The sequence below is a fragment of the Mastigoproctus giganteus genome, chromosome 8 (assembly GCF_048544385.1).
Source record: "Mastigoproctus giganteus isolate SK-2022 chromosome 8, ASM4854438v1, whole genome shotgun sequence".
Lineage (NCBI taxonomy): Eukaryota > Metazoa > Arthropoda > Arachnida > Uropygi > Thelyphonidae > Mastigoproctus > Mastigoproctus giganteus.
Window position 1 is genome coordinate 74,735,702 of NC_143582.1, and position 22,567 is coordinate 74,758,268.

Sequence of the window (22,567 nt, forward strand, 5' to 3'; positions counted from 1 at the left end):
AGTACCTCTATCAACCAAAGAAATGGGCATATTTTATCTAACATTGGAATCTGCCTGTTTCAAAGGATACAGAAGAGGCTAACAGAAAAAGGATTTGTTTCTCAGTTTCAGGTCAGTAACTATTCAGTATGTTGCCTTTTGCTGGCCACTGTGTGCTGAAAGCAAAAAGATAGAATTTTTGATAGCAAACCACAACATGTCAGCAATGATGTTGCCACATGTATGATATTATGATATTCAAGTCTGTGTGGGCGAAAATATCAGCATGAAAATATCATTCTCTTCGTAGCCAAATGACATAAGGGTTCATATTGAAAGAAGGAAGCACTTATAATGCAGCACCCAGCCAACTCATAATCCTTTACACTGTTTGGGATATAGGGAGGAGTGCTATCCTGCATAAACACAGCTGTCTGAAGATTGAGTATTGCTTAAACGTTGACTTTTAAAATGTTAATCCTGGGACTAGAAAACTCAAAAATCATGTACATTGAGATTCTTTTTATTTTTAATCTATAAATATATGAGATCCCCGATCAAAAAGTTCTAAAGCTTTATTTATAAATAAATGGTGGCACTGGAGGATAATCAAGACGAAGAATAAGATGAGGGGAGGGGAGGGGATCACCGTATTACTGGTTTGAGCCACTTTAGCAAACCATCAAATAGACATCATGTATTGAAGTTCAGACATATCTTAGGCCTCTGTCACAATTGTAATGGAACATCAACAACAATAAATGGAACAAATTTTGTATGAAGAACAGAAAACATATTAAGAACTGTATTTGATGATGCTCGTTCAAGTAAGGCCATAGTTTATTAGCAGTTGAAATGCTCCAGAACTGCTGAGAATCTATCAAAGATAACTAGTGTTTAGGTTGATCTTCAAAGCATGGATGAAATGGTTGCTAAAGCATGTGAAGAAATTCATTTTGATCAATGATTAACTAGATGAAAAATTTCTAATATACTGGGAATTTCCTTTGAATCATGCATCCAACAAAATCTGCAAGGGTTCACTGCTGAGAACTGTGCAAAGAGCCAAAAAAAGAAGGGTGGATATGGATGCTGGTTTCATTAGTTGCATTGTAACTGACAATAAAACATGGGGGTACAGCTATGACTTGAAAATAAAATTCCAGTCATCCCAGTGGAAGTCACCAAACTCACCCTGAACCTCAAGCATGAGAAGTTCAGTTAAATATGAAAATAGTGTTTTTTTTTTTTTTTTTTTTTTCAATATTCAGAATATTCTAAAAATATATTCTTGGCTAAATGCTAAGGGTATGAAGGAGATGGTTTATGCATGGGTAGTGCACATACATTATTTCTACAACCCAGGTAGTATGAATACATCATTTAATTATATCTCATATTGTGAATCAACCTTCACAATGAGTTGCCGAGGTATTGCACTGCTTCGAATAAGTAATGCTTCACCAGTGGAGAAGACTAATGTTACTTATTCTTGGCGGATACCACCATCCAGACAGCACCGTTTCGAATCTTGTTGGTTTACTCGTTGGTGAGTGGTCAGGTACCCTGCCTGCTCATTGATGACTATTGCAACAACAGGATACCTGCCCACCCACCCACCGATGAGTAAGCCAACAAGCTTTGAAATGGTGCCATCTGGGTGGTGGTATCTGTCGATCATTCAGAATATTGTTCATCGTGAATTTGTTCAGATTGGTCAGGGAATAAATCCAGCTTATTATAAGAAAGTTCTGATTTGATTGTGAGGGGAAAAGGTTATGCAAAAAACACCACCAGCTGCTTGAAATGATAGATGGTTTCCTCACCATGACAGTTAGTTAGCTAGTTATTTGGTTTTTAGGAGTATTAGCAACTAAGGCCATATTACTCCGGGAATATGCGATGGTCATTCCCTTGACCTTTCTGCATCCTCCGTATTTGGTGGTAACGGGCTCGAATCCCAGTCTAATCAAGAAGCGTGTGCTCCTTCCCACCTGGCTACGGAGGTGCCTCCATGACAGTGCTCTGACTACATTCTCCATTCAAGAATTTTTGGCCCAAAGAAGCATTTGTGCAGTACCCACTCTACATACTCACCTGACCTTGCCCATCAATGTGGGCACCTGTACATGATGGGGGGCCCTCCCAGTGATGCTGTGGGCTTCCAGATTAGCATTACTGGGATCGCCCACAGCCTAGGTTTCAGGCTAACATCATAGGAATCTGGCATATTTTCTGTGCACTGCGACCTGTGGAAATTCGGAAAGGGGGGCCCCCTCAACTCTGCTTTGATAAGACAAGCGGTCCTGGAAATCCCAGTCAGGATCATTTGGCTAGTGGGTTTGATTGTGAGGGTCAACAGTGTCAATGCCATGCACCCACCCTCATGGGTGCATGGCATTGAGTCCCATCACAAGTTCAATGAGCTGAATCCTGTCCGAGGAACAGGATTCACGCTGGTGGCAGTGTGGGTATGGTGTCTGAGTAGCTGTGGCGTCCCACCCCCCCTCCAAGTGCATTTATTGCTTTCCAGGCAATGGGCATTTCGTTTGGGCTCCATGTGGGTGGGGGAGCCTGGGCACTGAATCAAATTAAAAACATTATGAATCCTGATAAACTTATTTCTTTGGGGTCCCCAACACGATCCCTATCTGAAAAAACAACTGATGAAACAGATGATGCTAATACAGCAAAGAGACCTTGAACTGAAATACCATCAGGGCCTCTGCCAAGATTTTTAATCATCCATTCTAACAGCGAAAAACCTATTGGGAAAATGTTGCCCTTTTTTTATACAGAAGGGGTTTAGAGGGGTTAGCAGGTTCCCTGAAATCAGTTAAGAGGCTTCATTCTGAGGACCTCTTTTAATTGAAACCAAAAATTACAGGCTCTCTGAGCAGCTACTTCGAGCAACAATCTGAGGAATACCCATTACAGTAGCACCACATAGAACACTAAATTCATTTGAGAGGTGTCATTTCAGAGTGGAACCTCCTCGAGGTTCTCATAAGGAGCCCTCTATTCCCAAGTGAATGAAGGAAGAAGAGCATATAGAAAGATCAATAGCAGAAAACATAGAGGTAGGCATATGGAAAAATGTTTTAGTTCCCACATTTAGAAGAGAGAGGTCGTTGCCAGTGGGCATATGCTGAATGACATGTCCCCCTTCCATTAATGTTGGCACTAGGTGTTTATGTCCTTTGAAATCACCCAGGAGTAAGATAAGGGTGGGCAGCTGCACAATGAGATCATCAAAGTCTTTCTGGGAGATGTCAATCCCAGGTGGCAAATAAACTGAAAAGACTGTTAGTAAAAATTGTACCGCAAGGTGAATTTCTAATGCTTCTATATTGGTGGACAGTGGGGTGTGGTTGCTCAGAAGGATAGCAACTCCACCATAAGCAGGTCCATACCCAGTTCTGTCCCTATGTACAATGTAGTATTACGAAAGGAAGGGTTTTCATTTGCCTTCAAATATGTCTCCTGTACGCAAAAGCAAATTGGCTCATGCTTTTCATCAGGGTGTTAATGTCAACATTGTTTTGTCGGAATCCAAGACAGTTCCATTGTAGGAATTTAGCCATTATTTTGGCTTTGTGGGATCCATCAGGCAACTTCCAAAGTGCTGAGAGCTTACTTCTCTCGGTTTTGGTTTTATCTCTTTTGGGGAAGTATGGATGCTGTCCTGTGTCCATTTTCTCCTCTACAAAGAGTTCCAAGACTGAATCATCTGGCTCCTCCTCCTCGACATCCATATGTTCTTGATAACTAGGGGTTACTTTAGACTTTTTATTGTTTTCTCCAACAATTTCTTTTGTTACTGGTGACGCATTAGGAGGCACTGATATGGGATTTGCAGCTGATTGAACTTGCAATGGGAGTGAACGACTCTTTTGGAGGGATGGTCATTTCAGTCTGAGTTCCGATGGAACATCTCCCTGGTAGCTTTGTTATTTATAGGTTTCACTGCTTTTCTTGCCTCATAATATGATCAGCCCTGCCTTAAGCCGTTGAATTTCTTTTTCTTCTTTCCACCTCTAGCATGGAGTAAGCAGGGAGTTCTCCTTGGCAGTTAATTCAGGTGGGTTTAGTGGGTGAACGTGATGAAGTTTCATGGTCCTTTGCAGCACATTGAGTTGAGTTCATGCAAGGGCTTCAAGATGGGCGATTTGCAAGTGTTCATATATCTGGCATCTAAAGCACCGTAAGGGATTTGGAACATGGATATTTGATGTAACCAGCTTTGATCTCATTGGGAGATGTTGGTGAATTGAATGTCAGGATGATATTTCTAGTGGGAACAAGTTTCCCATCCCTACTTGCAGAAATGGGACTATTACAATGTGAAACAAAAATAAATTAAACCAGACTGATTATTATTTGCCTTTCCACCTTATTGTTATTTTGTACTTCTTTTCTTTTTCTTTTCTACTTATTTGATTAAAATTTAATTTCCATGTATGTTACATGGTAGTAATTGGCTGAGATGCTAATGTGCTCAAATGTATTGCATTATCTGGCTGATTAGTTTATTTCTCAGGTTGGTAATGCTGATTTGTTTAATGTTTGAAATGCAGTAACTCAGCAGCCATTGTTAGCCTTGAGGTCTTCCATTGAAATGGGGCTCAATGGTTGTTCTATTTTAATTTATTGTTTTTCGTAGAAATGGTCATGGTGTTGTTGTTTGTTTTCTATTTAGAGAAATGTTTCACGCAGTTTGGCCTTTGTGTTTTCAAGAGGCATTGCTAAATTTATGTTAATTGCTATCTATTCTAATTTATTTTAGGAATGCATTTCTTCTACAATATTTATATTCTCAGTTTAGTTCTCTCCCCATCTGTAAGTTCATTTTCCATGTATATACATGAAAAATGAATATATATTTCATGTTCTTGAAAAGATCATGTTGTGTAATAATCAATTTTGATTCTTTTTTTATCCAAACTGTTTAGCCTTAAAATTAAAACTGTATAATTGAATTTAGCGTGTGTGTGTGTGTGTGTGTGTGTGTGTGCACTCCCACTTTCTATAGTTCTTCCTTCCCCTTAAAGTTTATTTTTGATGTAATGTACATGAAAAATGAATATATATTTCATGTACTTGAAAAGATCATGTTGTGCAATAATCAATTTTGATTCTTTTTTATCCAAACTGTTTAGTCTTAAAATTAAAACTCTGTATAATTGAATTTAATGTGTGTGTATGTGTGTGCACTCGCACTTTCTATAGTTCTTTCTTCCCCCTTAAAGTTTATTTTTGATGTAATGTACATGAAAAATGAATATATATTTCATATACTTGAAAAGATCATGTGTAATAATCAAATTTGATTCTTTTTAAACCACTTGTTCAGTCTTAAAATTAAAACCCTCTGTATAATTGAATTCAGTGTGTTAATGTGTGCACGTGCTTTCTATAGTTTTTTTCCTTTGCCGTGTCGTCTTGCAATACATTAAGTAGCATAATTTTCCCTTTCTTTTTTTCACAAAGTGTCAAAGCTACTGCTATTCAATTTGGCTACATTGAAAATAATTAAATGTTTGGTGTATATTAGTAAAATAAGTAGGCTGCCAAGGTTAATAAGTTAGAAAGTCAAAAAAAAAAAAAAAAAAAAACACACTTGTTTGGCATGTGCACTGAATTGCCTGGTAATTGAAATACTTTATGCTTCTAGTAAGCCAATCATTGCGAATTTGTTACTTCTTGATAAGATAGAATGCAGTGGTTTTTGTTTATACAGATAAATTTATTACTGACAGAACAAAACTGCCTTTCAGAACACATCATGCAAAAAACTAGTAGTTTCCAACAGGATAACTTCCTATCAACAGTTATTCAAGCATCACTCCAATGCAGTCCACTCTTCGTCTCGCTTCTCACAAACATCGAGACAACTCTCAGTGTGAAGCTATCCCAAATTCATAATATCCTCGCAGAACTACTGCTTGAAAACAAGTGACTATGAGAGCACAGTGAATGCATATACAAAACATTGGAGGTGTTGGGAAAAAACTTTGATGATCCAAAGCAATCTGTTTGTGATCTTGCTGTCCAAACTAACCATCGTGAGCAGCATCCTCCTGGTGGACACTTTCATATAAAACCAAGAGCTCCTACCCAAACTTCACCATCTTTATTACCACATGACCCCTCTCCATCTCCACTTTTACAATATGTGAGACTGAAGTTGTGTGTCCTGAACGTAGCACTAGACTCATATATGCTGAAATCACATATGAGTGATATATGAAATCACATATCAGGAAAAACTGCTTCCCAGAAGATCCAAAGAAGTCATCAGGAGCAGAACCTGCAAAGAGCCACCTACTCGTGATTACAAAACTCATATGGGGTCCTTGCTCTTAAAACTGGATAATGGTTTGGCTGCTGAAGTATATTGCAACTGTGGCCCCACCTCAAACAACGGGAGAGGTTACCATTATACTGGGACTATGTTCATATCGAATGTAAAGACCCATAGTGACACTACAACGTATTCAATGATTGCAAGCTAAGGAACAAAAGAATAGAGAACGCTGACTTCTAATCCTACTCTTAAGGAAGTGAGCCCCAATTTTAAAGCTATTGGAACCAATCCGCACTTCAGAAAGATGCAAATTGTGAACACTGGAACGATGGACAAGCAGACTTCATTAGTAGGCTGTCCCCTGCTACCACAGCTGATGATGTGAAAAACCTTCTTGCTGCATTCAAAATGAATAGTACATCACCAAGCTGTCCACGAAATATCCCACCTTACCCTCCTTTAAGTTCGATGTAGTTGCTAAGACTTTGAAGCACTCTTCAATCCTGAAATCTGGCCCACTGGAGCTCTTGTTATGCCATACTCGTGCACAGAGGGCAGCGATATAGTAGTGGAAAGGACTTCCACCAATGGCACCCTGATTCATAGCAATCACAGATCTCGTTACCGCAACCAGAAGCACAGACACAGAACACCAATATGCCGATCCCTGCGATTATCCATCCTAGACACACCTTGCAGAATAGAGTAATGCCATGTCAGAGACCACCTGTCTGCATCAAAGTACCTATTAACATACGTAAAAGTTAGTGCAAATGCATTGTTTTAGTACCCAGCTAACTACTAAAATAGCTAAGAATAGGCATAATTTAAGTATATCTCATATTGTGAATACCTTCACAACAAGTTGCCACGATATTGCACTACCTCAAATAAGTACCGCTTCACCAATGGAGAAGACTATTGTTACTTATTCTCGGTGGATACCATTACCTAGACGGTACCGTTTCAAATCTTATTGGCTTCTTATCAGTAGGTGGGTAGGTACTGAATTGTCACCATTGCAATGTGAGATACCCTGGTATTGCAATGGTGACAATCCAGTTATGAAGTATAACTCCACAATATGAGAGATGCGCGATGGTGTGTAAGTAGATTAAACTTAGAAGCATTTTAGGGCTAAACCTTAGGTTGCATAGAAGTTAACTGACATACAAGTTCAGTAGTTGGCTGCTTACTAAAATGTATCATTTGAATATGCAGCCAACTATTAAAGTCGCTAAGAATTGGCATCATTTAAGTACAGGAACTCCCCGACTTATGGAAATTCGACTTTACATAAGTTTTTTCTGGCCGGTGCAAACTTAAAAGAATTGTGGAAACGTATTTTGCATCCCGTAGGAATAAATGGAGGTATCATGAAAATATTGTAATGCCAACTCAATAACACATTGTTTTGCTTTTTTTTTTTTTTTTTTTTTTTTTGTTGTAATTCATTCCAAGTCCTTGGAAGTTGAAAATTTTGCTATGTTACTAGCTATTTATCTCTCTAAAAGGTCATATTTATAGAGAAATTGCACTACCTTTCATCGTTATCATATGATTCCCGTTATAAGAATCAATTTTGAACGCCTTTGTGATATTTTTCTAAAGCACGTTTCTGAGGTCACTACCATAAAACAATTTGAACTTTCCAGTTTATTGGACTTTTCTGTTATTGCATCTAATTCTAAATGGGTAGTAAACTCTTATCTTATTGCATTTGCGATAATACCGATAGCTGCAATTGTGTGGGTTTTTACGCTATTATGGTGAAATGTGTTCCCCTTCACTGAAATCTTCAATCATATAAAAAAACAAATTTTCAGAAACTTCTCTTCATTCCTATTTATGTATTACAATGATGAAGGGAAAGAGACCAACAAAAAAGTGAAAGTGGTGGTAGTGCCAGGAAACGAAACAAAATTAATTTAGAAATGAAGATGAAAATGATAAGAAGTACGAAGCAGGACAAAGTTTGTCATCTGTTGCAAGGGAATTAGTCTCGCTGCTTCAATAGTGAATACTATTTTAAAGAACAGTGTGCGTATAAAAGAAAATGTCAAAGGATCAACTCACTTAAGATCAACATGATCACAAAACAGCATTCAGCTATATCAAAGATGGAACAGCTATTAATAATATAGATGGAAAATCAGATTCAGAAGCTAGTGCCCCTGAGTCTAATAACCAACCATTCAAGCAAAAGCAACAAGTATTTATAAAGATATTAAGGATAAGTATGGCAAACCCCAACCCAAGTTCGTGGCAAGCAACGGGTGGTTTAATAGGTTAAAACATTGCACTGGTTTCCAAAACATTAAAGTATGCGGTGAAGTCGCCAGTGCCGATTCTGCAACTGCAGAGAAATTTTGTGATGTGTTGGAAAAAATTATTGATGAAGGCGGCTATTCAACGCAGCAAATTTTTAATGTTAATGAGACTGCTCTGTATTGGAAAAAAATGCCAGATCGAACATACGTTGCCAGCTAGGAAAATACAATGCTAGCTTTCAAGGTGTCAAAAGATAGGGCCACGCTCTTGCTTGAGGCTAATGCAGTGGGAGATTACAGATTAAAACCATTGCTTGTGTGCCATTCTGGAAATCCTTGTGCATTTAAGGGCATCAATAAAGCCATCCTACCTGTGAATTTCCAATCAAATCAAAGAGCATAGATAACAATATCTCTCTTTGACAATTGGTTTAAATGCTGCTTCATTCCCGAGGTTGAAAAATATTGTAAAGACAATGATGTTCCTTTCAAGATTTTGCGTCTATTAGATAATGCTCCTGGACATCCTACGCATCTAGATGATTTCAATTCAAACATGAGAGTCATATTTCTATCTCCAAACAAGACTTCACTCTTCCAACCAAGACCAGGGTGTCATTTCGAATTTAAAAGCATACTATTTACGCACAACATTTGCTCAGGCATTGTCTTCAGTAGATGGCGTGAAAAAGTTTAAGTTAAGAGACTTTTGGGAATCTTACATTTACTGTGCCATCTTAAACATTAATAAGGCCTGGGTGGAAATTACTAAAAGTTGTTTAAATGGCGCATGGAAGAAAATATTCCCATGGCACATAAAAGGCTTCGAAGGATTTTAAAAAGACGAATCATATGAAGAGGTTACAGATAAGGTTGTAAAGGTTGCAGAGCTACTTCAGTTGGAGGTTGATGCCAAACATGTGGAGGAGTTAATAGAGGAAGAAGAGAAGGAATTATCTAACGAAGAACTTATTGACTTGCAGGCAGCAATAGTGAAAGAAGAAAATGCTGGCCAAGCTGAAGATGAACAAAATTTCATCTTGAGCCGAGACGCTTCATCACCAGAGAGATGGCAATGGTGGTTTTGAGAAGATGGATCCTCACAGCGGACGATTTTTAAAAGTTAACAGAGGGGTGAACGATATGCTTGCTTGCTTGCTACAAATAAATTTACGATGAAAAGGAAAATGCCACCGTCCAGTCATCCGTTAATATGTTTTTTCGTACGTTTGAGTGGCCGACCCCTTCTAAATCTTCACAGCGACGTACTTATCAGCTGAAGACGTTGATTCTGGCAATGATGCTCGAGAGGTAAAACTTACTGTCTCCTCTCTTTTTTTGTAATTTTATAATTTTGAAATTTTTTTAAATTGCACGCTTTTTGTAATTATTCCTGCACATGAGATAAAAAATTGAATAAATACAATAAATAATTCTATTTACATGTTCATCAAACATTTTTTTGATTCAATAAATTCAGCGAGCACAGTTGCGAGTGCTGTATAAACATGGGGGAAATTCCAACTTAGGTAGCGTTCCGCGGAATGCAACCCTTACCTAAGTCAGGGAGTTCCTATTTTATTTATTTCATAATCAATATATACAAATCAAAATACCTATAGGAAACGCGATGAATGTTTCACATAAAACCAACATGTGCCACTTTTTTATTCTTCTTTTGTACAACTAGGGAAATATAATGGATACATTTTTTTCATGATAATTTTAATATTGCAAATAAAAAATAACATGGAATATTTCCGATATCACAAATAACATAAAAACTAACACAAAACATTCTACAATTTAAAAACGGATATTACGTAAAAAACAAACTATTCTAGAAAAGGTACACAAAATTCACAATTACATGAAAAAAAAAATGATTAGGCAAATATTCAAGAAACATTTATTCTAAAATTGCCATATAGAATTTACTTCTTTATTAATATTTGTTGTTGATCTGCTTTGCTCAATATCCGAGCGATGATCATGAAAGATTTGTCGTAACGATCTGGAACAAATTGAAACAATGGTTTTCCATTTTGATGTTTGGTCATCATATCTACAACATGTTTAATTGTCAAAGATGTTCTTTTTATTGTTAGAATATTATTCTTTACGCTGAAAGCTCGCTGAGCTTCAGCACTGCTAATTGCAATGGTTTCAAAGATATTTCTGGCTTTTTTAATTGAAAATGGAATTTCACTTGATTTTAAAGATAAACTGTCCGACAAAATCTCTAAAATCATTAATTTTTATTTCATATTTTATTAGAAAACTTAAATTTCTTATTCATTTTTCATGCCATGGCTCTTACCATGGAGACAAAAGTTTTTCCATATTCAATGATTTTGGGTAGCATATGTTTAAAATTTCTTTCAATTCCTTATCATTAATGATATCATTAGTTTCTTTATTTAATTTAAAATTACTCTATTGCATTAATAATCACTCCTTTAAGGATAAAACAGTGCAGTTTTATAACTTGTCACGAGGTAATTTTTTAAACGTGTTCTTACTTTCGATTTTGATTCAAATTCTTTCGACTTCAACATGCTGTCAGTTTTAGCTTCATAATTTTTCAAATCAGCAATAGCATTGATAGTTTGAATAATTAATTTAACTGCTTTTACTATAGTGATGCTGCAACTTTGTAAAGCTTCTGAAAGGTAAGAGAGTTCCTGCAAGATCATTTGTGCTAAATTGTTAAGAAATTCCAGATTTTAAAGGCAGTTTAATAATCCCGAATATTTAACTTCTGATTCAAAATGTTTGCACAGAATGGGATAATTCCTCCAAAACGCAGTTGTCCGCAAGTTAAAAGCTGCCCATCGTGGCCCGAATGCATGACCGATCTTCATAATTTCCAGTTCAAGCAATTATCCTCAAATCATGCTGGTTTTCTGGAGATTGGTGATATTGCATAGTTTTTTTTTTTTTTTTAAATTATTACCTGTATGCCATTATATTTTGGAACATTTTCTTTGCAGTGAAGGCCTCAACACAGTTTCAGAATCTGCCAACATTTTCATCTTCAGAAATTTATTTAATATCTTAGTTGCCCTCATTCCCCCCTTCGACATCGCTACTGTCACTAGTTCTTTGAATACTGTTGGAATCACTCAGATATTCAGCTACTATGACCATGTAAATTTAGACAGGAGAAATTTACTGAAAGGCAGGGATCATTCACTTCTCTGAAAAACAGATGACTGCTTGCCGGAGTGAAGGGGAAACCACAACACAGATTGACCAGAGGCAAATATCCATGTCAGGAATACGCCTTAATTTTCTGACTGGCTATGGAAAGCATATTGACTAGTGCGACTTCCTCTTGACATGGAATAGGTAGCTGCATAGGTTTTATGGGTACCACTAGCTTTACAGAACAGTAATCCCTTTAACCCTTAATTTACGGTTTTCTAACTGCCTAAATTACCTAAAGGTCAGAACAATGCATACAAAGTTAAGTATCTCATAATCCATTCCATGGAAACTATTTAAAATGTCATTACCAAGGGGAATTCAAAAAAAATTTGCTATAAAGAAGTTCATTAAACAGAGGTCTGACTGTAATTAAATCAAAAATGAAGCAATTTTAAAATGTATAACTGGTTGATTGCACCATTAAAATGCCGGGGATGGCTCTGCCCTACCCTAGTTCAGCTCTGGATACTCAGTAATTGAATTCAGGATTTCATTTGTAAAATAATTACCAAGAAAAATTTTAAATTTTCTTGGTTTACCGGAAATGTACTTGCAGCCTAAGCTAACTTGTAAACTACCAGAGATGCAGTTCTATGACATGATATGCATTGTTATTTGTATAAAGTCTAACTAAAGTTGTCTCAAAACAATAAAAATGCAATTTTTTAGTTAACGTTGTTTGACACTAAACCCTTGTACAGTGTAAGTGCATTCTGTCTAGATGATCCTAATAATTCCTCTTATCACAAAACCATTCAGCTCCCTGGATTCGGATGAACTTCTGAGGAATTCTGCTTAATAAAGAACTCCTTATGCGTGAATGCAGATGCAAAATACCTATTCGGTTTGTCAGCAACATGGGCATGATCATCAACAGTTAAACCATTGTCGTCAAGTGTACCAAAATGATTTAACCCCTTCTATTGTTAATATAAGTAAAGAAGTCTTTGCTGCAATTCTTGGCTTTCTTTGGCAGACTTCTCCCACTCAACCTCAACTATCCCTTTATCCATAGCAGCAACTTGCCCTTAACGTCATACTGCTCCAATTTGTACAGTATTCTTCCATTTGCAACAGTACGAGGGGGATATCAAAAGGTTTGTACCCTTACCTAGAAATAATAGTCCTAGAAAGGTGAAACTTCACAGGAACTTTAATCCTTTTCTATGTACTCTCCACGTATAGTAACATTTCTCCCATCTGTGGATCAGTTATTTAATGCCTTGATCATAGATGTCTGCACTTTTTGCCTGAAACCATGATTCCAATTCATTGATGACTTCCTGAGACGAATCAAAGTAGTGTCCATGCAATGGTTTCTTCATTTCTTGAAGCAAGAAGTCTGACGGTGGTAGGTCAGGAGAATAGGGCGGGTGCTGCAGTAGTTCGAAGTCACACTGGGCAACAAAGTTGGTGGTGGCAATGGCCGTGTGAGTCGGTGCATTGTCTGACAGAAGACGACCACCTTTGGTTAACATTCCACGCCTTTTCAACTTCAAAGCATTGCCTAACCTTTTTAAAATATTTCTGTAATATTCTCCGGTAAGTGTGGAACCACGAGGTAGGTAATCTGTCAGGATAACCCCTTTTCTGTCTCAAAACGTGGACAACATCATCTTCTTTGCAGATGGGGTGGTCTTTGTCTTTTTGTCTCCGGATCATACTGGTACACCCAGCATTCATCATAAACCAATCAAAAAAGTTCTCAACATCCGTACTACACAAATCCAACAGTTGGCGAAAGCATTACAATGTACACATGGCACAAGAATTTTGTTGAGACCGGATGTTCTGTGCTCCATGCCAGGTCACCCGGTCGGCCACATGTTCCTGATGATGTTGTGTAAAGGGTTAGGAACAGCTTCGTTCGAAGTTCACGTGCGTCTCAGGAAAGTGGTATTTCACATGTGACTGTGTGGTGAGTGTTACAAAAACATTTACACTTAAATTGTAAACAAATTATCCATTGTACAGCACCTTATGAATGCAGATAAGCTGGTTCATAAGGAATTCTGTATGCAAATATTGCATTGGATAGAGGATGATGAGGGAGTTCTGGACTCCATAATTTTCAGTGATGAGAGCACGTTTCATGTCACTAGTAAGGTCAACACCCATAACTGCAGGATTTGGGGCACCGAAAATCCACGTGCCATCCTGGAACATGTTCGTGACAGCCCAGAGGTGAACGTGTTTTGCACCCTAGGCAAAGAAAAAGTGTACGGCCCCTTCTTTTTTGTGGAGACAACCATTACTGGTATCATGAATCCAGACATGCTCCAACAGTTCCTCATTCCACAAATTGACGAAGATGACCAAGAAATGCATTCACTTCCAGAAAGACTGCACATCCTCTCATTACCTTGGAGAAGTGCGCGAGCACCTCAACACCCATTTCCCAGGTTGGGGGATTGATTGAGGGGTTCCAATAGCTTGGCCACCTCATTCCCCAGATCTTACCTATGGATTTTTTCTTATGGGGAATTTTTTAAAGATCTAGTGTACATACCACCTTTACCTGCAAATGTCACTGAGCTCCAAACTCTAATTACCGCCATTTGTTTTGTTGTTCTCAACATCCATACTACACAAATTTCTTGCCATGTGTGGCGAGAAATTGACTAAAGACAGGACGTCTGTCGCATTACAAATGGAAGTCACATTGAACCATAACTATCCGAGGTAAAACAAAGCGTTTTGCTACATTCTGACATTTCAAAATATTGTGTACGTCCTCTAAATAAATTTATATACACTTTCAAAGTTGTAAAGCTGTTTTTGAAACACCCTGTATTAAAATTGGCATCTTCTTACTGGTGTTTTATCTAGGTCAGGATGCGAACTTTTTGATACCCCCTCGTATGAAAAGCTTTCCTAAAATCCAAGTATATGAAACCAAAATTATTTTTTGCATCCAGTTCCTTTGTGACCACATCATAGTATCCAATCAAATAGGTCAGACAAGACTTCCCCTTAACAAACCCATGCTGTGTCTGAACTGTAACTGCAGTATTGTCTATATGATCCTGCAGTGCTCCTTTAACCAGTAACTCCATTATTTTCCCTGGAACAGAAGTTAAACTAACAGGTGTATAATTACTCATGTCACCTTTGATCCCCTTTGTGAATTGGGGATACATTTGCACATCTCCAGACCATGGGGAACTCCCTTGAGTCCAAGGATGCTCTCATAGTACAGCAATTGATTGTGAACCTTGCCAGGAGTAGTCTGCCAAGTCACATTCCAATATGCTTATTTGCTTTGCAGTGAGACAGGTTTTTGCTACCTTGTGTTTTCGGATTTTTGCCGGGAAATTAACAGACAAAAGAATCTAACAATAAATCAACCGCAAATTTTTAACAAAACTAAAGGAAAAACAAACTGAAAGTTATGAGTTGTTACATCAAGTTTATGGGAAGGATGCTATGTCAAGAGCTCATGCGTTTGAATGTTCTAGAAGGAAGAAAGGATGTGGAAGACTATGAATGACCAAACTGTCCAGTATCCATAAAAACTGATGAAAATGTGGACTGGGTAGGGACATTGATTAGAATTGATTGTTGTTTAAGCATTAATCTATTGCATCAGAACTCCATATGGACAAAGAAACAAAGTTTAACTGAAAATTTAGGCACAAGAAAAGAGCGTGCCAAAAATTTTTGATGAAGATCAAAAAATGAGAAGACTGCATTTGTGAAGATGTTTTGAAAAATTGAAGCAGGCCCAGAGTTTCTGAGTTCTGTAATTACTAGTGATGGAAGTTGGCTGTTTCAGTATGACCCAGAAACTAAAAGACAGTCAGTGCAGTGGAACAAAACAATCTCCCAGACCAAAAAAAGCAAGAATTTTCAAATCAAAAATGAAAACCATGGTTCTTGTTTTCTCTGATATTGATGGAATTATTATGGCTGAATACATCCCACCAAATCGGACTGTCAGCCAAACATACATTGAAGTTCTGAGAGGTTGTGTGAAAAAAAATTTGAAGGAAGGAAGGACCTGAATTGTGGAAGAATGGTTGGATGCTCCATCAGGATAATGCTCTAGTACACAATACACTCTCAATTTTGCCAGTTTATGGGCAAAAAAAACCAAATCCATGGTGTGAACATGCAAACTCCTTTTCAGACAGCACCTTGTGATTTCTTTCTCTTTCCTAAACTTAAAAGTGTACTTAAGGGAACATTTTCAGTCCATTGAAGACAAAAAAAAAAAAAAAAAAAAAACACCAGTGTCAAAAGTACTTACAAAATTTGACTTCTGGAAATGTTTCTGTGCTTAGAAAAGTATGGAACAGTGGTGCAAGCCCAAAGCAATTAGTGTGAAGTGGATAACTTGTTAGGTATAAAATATTTCAGTATATTTATTTTATTTCAGTAGTCTCGTTATTTGATAGCCACACTTGTATATGTATGAATGAATAAGTCGGTTGCATCTCTTGTTTGATATATAAATAATAAAATAATCACTATTTACAAATATCAGTTCTACTTATTTTTTTTTATGAATTGCCTAAATCAGAAGTCCCCCCCCCCCCCTTTTTTCTTTTTTTTAAGTATCACTATTAACTAATTACAATTTTCTTAAAACTTCCAATTTTTTATTTCTTATTTGGCAGTCAGATAAATGCTAATTATACTATTTATCATCTGTGATACTTCACAATAGTGATACTATTAGCGGTACACTGCTGTTTAAATTATCAGACAATATTGAATTAAACTAACTAACAAAATAAATAAGACAGAGGCAGAAAAGATGCAACATCATTTGAACGTGAAATTATTATTTTGCAGGCTATGAAGGATTCTTTACACCATTCTGTTAAAACTACATTCAGTGAAAAGAATGATAACGTGTACATTCAAGTAGCTCGGGCATTGTGCGGTAAGTAAAATTTATTGATAAATAAACATTTCCTTCCTTGAAAGCAGATCTCATTGGGCAGTTTCTTGGGACCGCACTGTAGTATTTTATATATGAGCTAAACTTGCCTTGGCATAGACTTCACAAAATAGTTTCAAAAATTTTACTGTTCTTCCAGAATAGTTAGCTATGCAGACCAGTAACTTATCTCAATCTCCATATAATAGATTTTCACAGATGTTCTGTTGGATTGAGATCCAGTACCTGTGTAGATCAGGGAACTTGGACCAGATATCCTTTGGTTCCAGTGGACCTTGGCCTGCTCTGGTCTTTGTTTCTGTTATGTATAGACAAATAAGATCTGGTAGGGTTTTCTACTAGTGTAGTCTTTATTGGATAATATTCAACACATGTAAATATGGATATCTGTCACCAGTAGTACACAGTTGTACTGAGATGTTACTTGAACCAGTGTTTGGTCAACAGAAGAATATTTTAGGTGCATCTTTGATACATAATGTTTGAAATTGTCAGCATAGGCTCTGTTGCAGTGATACTGACACTGTCCTCCATATCTGCACTGTTAGTTCACATTTAGATTTAGTTGAGTTTACTTGCCAATTTTACTATTACAGACAGTGATTGCTGAAGATATCTGTTGTCAGGTGGGGTATAAAATTGAACCGACTATGTAAACTGTATTGTATTTGTTTATTATTATTATTATTATCACTTCATTTCCAAAGAAATACCTTTTGGTGGGAATGAACCAGTGTTTCTTTACTTGGATACAAAAGCACAAGGTAACAGTGACCTGTTACCTTGTGCTTTTGACCTGACATTAGTATGAACTGACAGTGACCTGTCAGTTCATACTAATTCATAGCTGTGCTTCATATTTACATAACAATAGTAAATCAAAATTAGTATAGCTGGAGAAAAACTGAACTCACTATGTAAGCTGTATTGTATTAATTCATTCATTATTAGTTTATTTTTGAAGAAATATCACCTTTCACCTTTACAGCTATATCTTTAGTGGGAGGCAGGTTATATCATACTGTGAAATATAATACAATAAACTCCCATCATAATGCTCATGCTTATAGTGCTGTCCTGCTTTTAGTGCTTTTCTTTTTTTTTCTCCTCTCTTCTGGTCCCATGATCAGTCCTGTGAAGTAGGGATCCCACTTAGTGTTCTTTGGGGCCATGCCCTTTGAGACCACTACAATGGGAGTTTACTGTATTTACATACCACATACAATCAATAGACAGGGATAATAATTAAAAAAAAATATATATATATAACATCTGGTTGCCTAACTCTTAAAATTTGCACACTTACTGTAAGCTTTAAATCTACACATATAAACTGCATGAATATAGTTTAGTGTGACATAAGCTCCTAGAACCAAGAGGTTCCACTCAGTGTAGATCTGCTCCTGAAACAATAACTATGTTCCACGGAATGTTTAGATGACAGATCTGAGGTAAGATTTCTTTGCTTTTCCTGATGAATATTTCTGACAAACTAAAAAATTATTATGAATTTACATTCATATACTGGTGCAATACCACTACAACATTTCTGTCCTGATTTCTCTATCACTGCTCCCTGCTGGTGTTGTTAGATGGCTTCTTGTCTTCTAATGTTGGTGTTCCTCAAGGTTTAGTTCTTTCTCACTCTTTTCCTTTAGTATTTTAATTCTTCCACTGATTTGAAATCCTATCTATAATTTTGCTGATGGTAGCACACTACATTCCACCTGTTATCACCTATGGAGCCAGTGCATGGTTCACCCGCTCGGCCATAGTAAGAAACAGGAATAAATTAGAATCGATATAAAGGCAATATTTCTCACCATTACCACAGCATGTCGCACAGCGAGCACACCTGTGCTACAGTTGCTGGCTGGAGCTCTCCCACTTTACCTGGAAGTAGCCAAAAGAGACAAGTATTATAGACTTAAAAAGGGCATACCCACAGATTTTCTGGGGATAGCCAACACCATCAAGGCTGAAAGAAAAAGAATAACCACAAAGCTCCATGAGCTATGGCAAACAAATTGGGAGCAGGAAACCAGAGGTCTGGTTACCAAAAGGTTTCTGCCATGGGTGGCAATGGTCAGCCCAAAGCTGCCCAAGCGGTATGCCCCTGGACTTCTTACAACATTCATATTGACAGATCACGGCTCCCTAAAGGCAAAACTAACCTCCTTAGGGCTGACTGATGACCAAAATTGCACCTGTGGCAAGAGTGAAGACTGGGCACACATTCTATGTATAATTTATGACATCCCAGAACACAGCTAATAGCATTGACTGGGCCCCTTCCAAGGGGAGAAGAACATCTATTCATTACAGAAGAGGAAAATTATAAAGCCATTACAACCTTCAAACAGAAAGTATTCAAAATGCGCAGAACTATTCAAAGAATGGCAATTAGCCCCCCCCCAGCAATTAAACAATAATCAATAGTTAAAATATCCCACTTCTCCCACCACACCCAGATGATGACCTAATATCTGTCAGGACAGCAGTATTCTGCACCCTGACATGACAAAACCAGATTGACTTGGGTTATTCCCCAGGACTACCCTGCCATGTGTAGGAACCTGGGGCCCCACACCAAATAATTACTTATTTAGGGGAGGGATATGTACAGGCAGCCAGGGAAGCAGATTAGCTGAAAAATATCAGTAAGCTGGTAGCAAAGGGATGCAATGTAGAATGAAAAACAGAATGAATACACTGGTCACTGACCAGTGTATTCATTCTGTCATTATGTTAGGAATTATGTTAAAAGGGAATAAATGTCAGTTTTGGTGAAAGAAAGAGTGACCCAGCACGAGGGAAAGAGAGTGAACGGTTGTTATGTGAATGAGTGGAAGAGCAAATATAATTGGCTGAAAGAATACAAAGTTAATAACTTACACTACTTTCTAGCATTCTCCCCTGGTCTCCAAAACTTGCGATTGGGCCTGCACCACAACTGAAGAATAACAGTAAGTTGAGATGCCCAGAGAGTGCAGTGCAGAAAGCAAGAGTTGAACAAATGAAATGAAAGCCAGAAGAATGAATGAATGTAAGTGTGTGAGAAAAAGAACACAAACTATAAATGTTACAGTCAAGTACACACAAACCCTAGTTTTAATCTTCTATATTCTTTCTTATTTAGCTTTAGTATTTAAATTACATTACAGACCATTTCCTCCCCCTGGTGTGTGAGAAAGAGATGAATGAGTGAGTGAGAAAAAAAAATAAAATAAAAAAAATTATATATATATATATATATATATATATACCCAAACCTCTTTTTATGAAATTTTATTTTTATGAGAATTCTGAGTTACGCGAATTGGGATATCAAAAATAATTTTTTACGCGATTTTTATTCACTTTTACGCGACCAACCTAAAGTCTAAGTTAGAAAAAAATCCGTAATTCAAGAAAATTCTGAGAATTTTGTAGAATTGCATTCTCGTTTAAATTAAGAAAATTCTAAATTCCCCAAATTACATAACTGATTGTGCATAAAAAAGCAGTTCTTAGCAGTTTGAATTTGGTGTTTAAGTAGACAACACAGTTACTGCGTTTTTTAAGTGAAATCAAAATAAAAATCGCGTTATAAAATTAATAATTTTGCCAAGAAATAAAAAATGGTAAGCTACATTGTATGTAATTTTCAAAGTTTCATTTCATTAACCGAAGATTTTAATCCAGCCCTCACATGTTGCCGATAACCAAAAAAATAAGGAAAGCCGTTTCCTTGGATATAAAAATTCAAATTTTAGATCATCTTCAAACTGGGGAAGGTGCAACGGCTGTGGGTAAGCATTTTGGAGTCTGTGAATCGACTATCAGATCTATAAAGAAAAATTAAGGGGCTATTAGAAAAGTGGTATGTTCTGGTACAAAATCGAGTGCGAAATTATCGTCGTACACAAGAGATGTTGTTCTAGAAAAGGCTGAAAAAGCTTTAGTGATGTGGATAGAAGATAATGTACAAAAAAGAATGCCAGTTGATGGAAATTCCTTCAAGCAATCAGCATTTGAGATTTTATGAACAGATTAAAAAATTGCATCTCAATCGAGGAAAAAATATGAATTTCATGCAAGCAATGGTTGGCTGGCTAAGTTTATTAAAAGACATGCTCTTCATAATATAAAAATTAAAGGTGAAACAGCTGCTAAAACATTTCCACAAAAACTTGCTAAAATAATTGAAGATGGAGGTTACACGCGTGAACAAGTTTGGAATATGGATGAAACAGGCCTTTTCTGGAAAAAAAAATGCCAAACAGAACTTATGTATCAAAAATGCAAAAAACTGTTGGTGGGTTCTAAGCAGCAAAGGATCGCATAACACTCCTATTTTGTTCGAACGCTTTAGGAGATCAGATGTTAAAACCACTGCTCATAAATCGATCATTAAGACCACGGCCAATGAAAGGTGTAGATTTTCAAAAATTGCCAGTTCATTGAGTGGCCAACAAAAAAGCTTGGGTGACCATTGATATTTTCACTGAGTGGTTCCACAAACATTTTGTGCCAGAAGTTAGACACTATTTGAATGACAAGTGTCTCGAATTTAAAGTGCTTTTGATTCTTGATAATGCACCCGGTCATCCTGCCATAGAACACCCAAATGTGCAATTTTGTTTTCTGCCACCCAATACTCTTAGCGAAGACGAAATAGTAGATTGTTTCTGAGACTCCTGAAAGCAAAGTTAATGATCAGGGTATAATTGCGACTTTTAAAACATTATGTCAGACGAACATTTCGGTTCATTTTGAACAAGCTAAATGATGATGAAACGCTGTCAGTTATGGATGTGTGGAAAAAATTTTCAGTTATGGATTGTATTGATCAGGTTCAATTTTCATTATCGGAATTGAGACCAGAAACTATGAATGCATGCTGGAATGCTATTTGGCCCGCATGTGTTAAAGAGAATGCTCCTGTTTCCTTCAATCATACTGCAGAATTCCCCAATATAATAAGTTTGGCATGTGAAATTGGCGGAGAAGGATTCGATGATCTTACGCCGGCAGATATCGAAGAATTGTTAATTGATAAACTTAGCGAAGACGAAATAGTGGAGATTGTTTCTGAGACTCCTGAAAGCGAAGAAGTTAATGATAATGATCAAGATAATCCTACTTTTACTGCTGATATAATTAAAGAAGGTCTTAAACTGGCCAATAATTTAGGCAATTATTTTGCCCGACATGATTCAAATGCAGAACATGCTGGGAAGTTTTCACGGGAGCTTAAGTTGTTAATGTCTTCATACAGAGAATTCACACAGAGGCTTCTTGATTCCATTCAGAAGAGGGCAGTTAGGTTAATTAATGATTCATCTGTAACAGAGTCTCTCCACTCGCTTTCTCATAGATGTACTGTTTCTGCTGCATGCCTCTTCTACAGATACTTCCATGAGCACTGTTCTTCTGAACTGGCTTCTATAATTCCCGCTCTCTCTTTCAAAACAGTCCGAACACGTGCCGCCATCATCCATTTACTGTCCAACTTCAAACCCACAGAACCAACTTTTCATCTTCCTCATTTATTCATTCAACTGCCGTTTTCTGGAACAACCTTCCTTCATACGTATTTCCTGAAAATTACAATCTACAGAAGTTCAAGTCCAATTCAACAAATATCTTCTTTCGTCTTCTCAACCTCCAATCCAAGCACGGTACTAAGTACTATAGGTTCTAATACCTCTCGTGTTTGGGGTTCACTTAAAAAAAAAAAAAAAAAAATTATATCACGACTTATCTAAAGCATCAACACAGCGATTAATAACCGAGTTCATGCCTAAAACTATTGAAATAACCAGTGGTATTTTTGTTCAAGACATGACAAGAAGAATTCCACAAGTTGATGACAATAATACCATATCTAGTAGTTCTAGTGATATTACAGTC

At 37.0% G+C, this 22,567-nt stretch overlaps 1 protein-coding gene across 4 annotated transcripts in view; it reads left to right on the top strand.

The window, feature by feature from the left end:
- LOC150081642 (non-homologous end-joining factor 1-like) overlaps window positions 1–22,567 on the top strand; it is a 180,963-nt gene that overhangs the window by 112,459 nt on the left and 45,937 nt on the right. For all 4 annotated transcript variants that reach the window (XM_090379505.1, XM_090379503.1, XM_090379504.1 and 1 more), the window contains one exon: window positions 16,564–16,654. In XM_090379505.1, the coding sequence (XP_090235631.1) occupies window positions 16,564–16,654 (91 nt within the window). The remainder of the gene's footprint in view (window positions 1–16,563; window positions 16,655–22,567) is intronic.